General features: G+C 47.8%; 1 protein-coding gene across 1 annotated transcript in view; it reads right to left on the bottom strand.

The window, feature by feature from the left end:
* LOC143280586 (uncharacterized) overlaps positions 1–5,000 on the bottom strand; it is a 6,913-nt gene that overhangs the window by 1,741 nt on the left and 172 nt on the right. Inside the window, exons 1-3 of the mRNA XM_076585297.1 lie at positions 4,899–5,000; positions 1,952–2,312; positions 1–1,469 (exon numbers count right to left, since the gene is read on the bottom strand). The exon at positions 1–1,469 is cut by the window's left edge and continues 1,741 nt beyond it; the exon at positions 4,899–5,000 is cut by the window's right edge and continues 172 nt beyond it. Of these exons, the coding sequence (XP_076441412.1) occupies positions 726–1,469; positions 1,952–2,290 (1,083 nt within the window). The 5' untranslated portion in view covers positions 2,291–2,312; positions 4,899–5,000 and the 3' untranslated portion in view covers positions 1–725. The remainder of the gene's footprint in view (positions 1,470–1,951; positions 2,313–4,898) is intronic.

Genomic DNA, 5,000 nt, shown 5'->3' with positions numbered 1-5,000 from the left:
TAAGTTATGTTACATTTCCTTGCAGATTATTTTGGTCAGACGTATTTTAAAAGAGGCCTGTCATCTCCCAAATATTTCGACACGCAGGATAAATTGAAACGTAACGTATAAAGACACAGTCGGAACAGCAACTTGTAATGTTGAGTGGAAATGGGTTTATGTGTAAATCGTCTATCACATCACGAAAAACTATGCATAATCAAAAATAAACTATATACATGTTAAATAAAAAATCTGGGTGCTGTTTTTATTACTAAAAACGAAGGTGAAATTTACAAAACTCCCAACTGAGCTAAGAATAAAACTAGCATTACTTGACTAATAATGAGTTCGTTCGTTTTATCGTTCGTTTATTGGATGGTTTGGTCGCTTCGCTCGGTGGATCAGTTAGTCTACTATTCGGTCAATGTTACATTCAGGCAACCGATCGTGAATAGTTCGTCTATAGCCTTGTAATCAACACAGATCCATTAGCATCGTTTTGCACAATGAGCCAATGGTCAGTCGTTCGTCTATAGCCTGGTAATCAACTCATAATCCATCAGCATCATTTTGCACAATCAGCCAATCGTCAATCGTTCGTCTATAGCCTGGTAATCAACTCATAATCCATCAGCATCATTTTGCACAATCAGCCAATCGTCAATCGTTCGTCTATAGCCTGGTAATCAACTCATAATCCATCAGCATCGTTTTGCACAATCAGCCAATCGTCAATCGTTCGTCTATAGCCTGGTAATCATCACAGCTGCACCAGCATCGTTTGGCATGTTCTCTTCCGCCGGATGTTGAGATCCGGAACTGTCCTCCCGACCTGTAGCCGCTGCGTCGTGCTCCTGTAGCGATTCATAGTTGGGTGGATCGTCTTCCCAGCCTACAGCAGCCGGTAAAGTCGTTGGCGAGAGCTCGGGCTGTGACTCTTCAGTGTTGGAAGAGGAGGTCTTGTCAGAACGGTCCAGGGAATGCAAGGAGACCTCGTCCTCCTCGATGCTGGCGAGGAGGCTGGTGAGGTGGGGGGAAGGAGGACCCTGAGGGTTGAGCCCCCAACCGCCGTGATGCCCGTCACGAGGTCCCTCCCCACCACCACCCCCGCTCCCCACGGCCCTCCCGAGCCCCACACAGGCCATGCGCCGTCCGCGGAAAGGAGGCTGCAGCAGCTCGTTGACGTTTTGCACAGTGCACTCCCCTTGCAGCAAGGGTGTCCCTGGAGGCGGGTCTCCGTCCTCCCCCTCCTCACCACAGCCGTCCCAAGCAGCAGGCCTCATCGCCTCGCGCCTCGTGGACCTCATCGACCTAGGCATGAGCGAGACCCGGCGGTTGTGGCGCTGTCCCAGGGCCGATTCGGCCAGGAGGACCGACTTGAGTCTGACCACGTGGAAGTTGCGGTCGTCCTGGGAGGACTCATCCAGGTGCATGCGTTTGAGGTAGGTGGAGATCTGGCGCTCCTCGTCTTTGTTGAGTTCGCGTTTCTGCAAGGAGAGAGGTGGGGTTTAGTGTTGTGGATCGGTGGACATGCTGTGGTATTGCAGGTGAAAGGTGAGGTTAAGTGTTGTGGATCAGTGGAACATGTTGTGGTATTGCAGGTGAAAGGTGGGGTTAAGTGTTGATGATCGGTGGAACATGTGGTGGTATTGCAGGTGAAAGGTGGGGTTAAGTGTTGATGATCGGTGGAACATGTGGTGGTATTGCAGGTGAAAGGTGGGGTTAAGTGAAGATAAATAAAAGGTACATTGGAACAAACCCAGACACTTACTCAAAAAAGGAAGCGCCGGGCCTGTCCTTATACCGATCACAGCAGCAATGACAGAAGAATTAACGTTTATTTACCTGTGTGCCAGCTGATTCGGTAGCGTAAGCAGCATTGACCTGACGTTATGTACCTTGTTTACAGAGAGAGAGAGAGAGAGTTACCACTCTTTACTATTTATATTGGTATGTGTCTCACACGAACCTGGGTCAGGGTGTGACCGGCGATGAAGAAGACGATGCTGAGTCCGTAGACACAGACGGTGGCCACCGTAAACACCATGGCCCCATGGTAGTCGTACCCCCGGTGAGCCAAAGGGGTCGTGAGATTGGCTCCCAGGGGCTCTGTCAGGGGGGTGGTAGTGGTGATATTGTTGCCGTCGTCGGCATCGAGAGGCCCCGCGAGGGTGGTGGTGGTGGTGGTGGTGGTGGCTATATGATAGGGCGGCACGAGAGGCCCTGCGAGGGATGAGGCGATGTTCTCTGGTGTTGTGGTGGAGGAGGAGACGTGAAGCAGTTTGAAGAAGAGACCAGTGGACGCCATGTCGATGTTACGTGTCGGTCAGCTGGGAATAGAAATGAGACACAGTGGAATGAGCGAGAAGGCCGTCAGAGGATCGAGGAGGAAGAGAGGAACGTGATTGGTTGAAAAAGAAAAGGAAAAAAAAGAAAGGAAGGAATGAAGGAGGGAAAGCAAAGAGGAGTGGAAGAGAAGGAAAGAAACAAGGAGGGAAGGAAAGAAAGGAGAGAGAGAGAGAATGCGAATGCGAATACTTTACTTATTATTAGCCCATAGCCCCTCATGAAGGGGTGTACATAGACATACAAGCACATCACTGCCATACCAAAATGTTCTACATAAATATCAACGGTCACATCAAAGGAAATTGATGTTTAAATCATATCATAAAGACAATACATTATCTCTAAATTTAGACTTGAGAGAGAGGAGGAGAAGAAGAAGAAGGAAAAGGAGGAGGAGGAGGAGGAGAGACAAGACAAGACAAGACAAGACAAGACAAATTCTTTATTATCGAGGATAATAGATAAGCACTGGCGCGCTTTTTTTCATCCAGTCCCCGCCCTGAAACAGGGTCTACACTACACAAAACTACATTATATATGTCATTGCATGCACTACACAATGCTACGTAAGGTCATAGAATGCGAATACTATACTACATAATGGCATAAGCATGGTAAAAATAACACACACACACACACACACACACACACACACACACACACACACACACACACACACACACACACACAGGTACAAGCATGGTATCAATAAGAGAGAGAGAGAGAGAGAGAGAGAAAATTCTTGTTTTCCCATGCTGGCTGAGTTATGAGAGAAAACAAACGATAAAAAGATGTTAAAATGAGATTTTGTGTTTATTGTCTATTCAATGTATGTTCTTCATATTCTTTTGTTTTCTTTTCTTTTTTCTTTTTTTTCCCTTTTTTTTAATGATTGATTTTATTGTTTTCTTTTATAACTAAGTGTAAGGAAACTGACTATTCAAAGCGGTCAGATTTAGCCTTCCTGGCTTGTCTACGTTTTTCAGTGTACATAATCACACCAAAAGCCACGTACCGTATAACTTTGCGGCACCGTATCAATTTACATGCGAAGTTTAACGATCTGGCTCCACTTCACGCAGCATAAAGCGAACTCAAGGAGAGATCCTTCAAACACATTCCACCTGTAAACTGGTGACACACACTGAACTGGTGACATGACAAGCCTCCTAAGTGTGGAATCAACTCGGTTTGGAAATAGAAAACAAACACATGGTCCCGATTCTGTGCGTCCAAAACGGCTGACCGTATACCACATTCTGAAAGTCACAAATTCTCAGGTGAGCAAAGGGGTGAGATACAAGTCTGCCTGTCAGAACATATCACCCCCCAAACACATAAACACAATCTCTAAATCGCTGTCAACAGAAAATAGGGCCGATCTCTCAAAACAAGTAGAACACGACAGCTTCCCAAAACAAGGTCATTGAAGCGAAATAATCGAAATCCATATTGCCAAGGGGAAAATGCATATCTAGCCAAAACCAAACAAGAAACGAATAAACAACAAATTTTAAAGCAGTTCGCAGAGGAAATATAAAAAAGGCAATACATTATATTGTTTTGTTATAACCCAAGAAGCAAATTGGCATAAACCTACGTTCACCAACAGTAACATAACCTAACAGGTTGTCAGCACTAAATAGAACACTCTGGAGGAGGAAGAGGAAGAGGAGAAGAGGAAGGAGGAGCAAGAGGAGAAGAGGAGGGAGGAGCAAGAGGAGAAGAGGAAGGAGGAGCAGGAGGAGAAGAGGAAGGAGGAGAAGAGGAAGGAGGAGCAAGAGGAGAAGAGGAAGGAGGAGCAGGAGGAGAAGAGGAAGGAGGAGAAGAGGAAGGAGGAGCAGGAGGAGAAGAGGAAGGAGGAACAAGAGGAAGGAGGAGAAGAGGAAGGAGGAGAAGAGGAGGGAGGAGCAGGAGGAGAAGAGGAAGGAGGAGCAGGAGGAGAAGAGGAAGGAGGAGCAAGAGGAGAAGAGGAAGGAGGAGCAGGAGGAGAAGAGGAAGGAGGAGCAAGAGGAGAAGAGGAAGGAGGAGAAGAGGAAGGAGGAGCAAGAGGAAGGAGGAGAAGAGGAAGGAGGAGCAGGAGGAGAAGAGGAAGGAGGAGCAAGAGGAGAAGAGGAAGGAGGAGCAGGAGGAGAAGAGGAAGGAGGAGAAGAGGAAGGAGGAGCAAGAGGAGAAGAGGAAGGAGGAGAAGAGGAAGGAGGAGAAGGAGGAGAAGAGGAAGGAGGAGCAAGAGCAGAAGAGGAAGGAGGAGCAAGAGGAGAAGAGGAAGGAGGAGAAGAGGAAGGAGGAGCAAGAGGAGCAGAGGAAAGGAGGAGGAGAGGAAGGAGGAGCAAGAGGAAGGAGGAGAAGATGAGGGAGGAGCAGGAGGAGAAGAGGAAGGAGGAGCAGGAGGAGAAGAGGAAGGAGGAGCAAGAGGAGAAGAGGAAGGAGGAGCAGGAGGAGAAGAGGAAGGAGGAGCAGGAGGAGAAGAGGAAGGAGGAGCAAGAGGAGCAGAGGAAAGGAGGAGCAAGAGGAGCAGAGGAAGGAGGAGCAGGAGGAGAAGAAGAATACAAGACAGTCTCACTTACTTTGATGACGAAGTCCGCCATAACTCCCACAGCTGTTCAGAAGCCAGAAAACACGGGGACACTCAACAACAGGAACCTCCCCCCTCCGTGAAGAAAACAACC

Source organism: Babylonia areolata, chromosome 3, assembly GCF_041734735.1.
Source record: "Babylonia areolata isolate BAREFJ2019XMU chromosome 3, ASM4173473v1, whole genome shotgun sequence".
NCBI classification, from domain to species: domain Eukaryota; kingdom Metazoa; phylum Mollusca; class Gastropoda; order Neogastropoda; family Buccinidae; genus Babylonia; species Babylonia areolata.
Note: the sequence above shows the minus strand (reverse complement) of the source record. Positions and strands in the feature narration are given on the sequence as shown.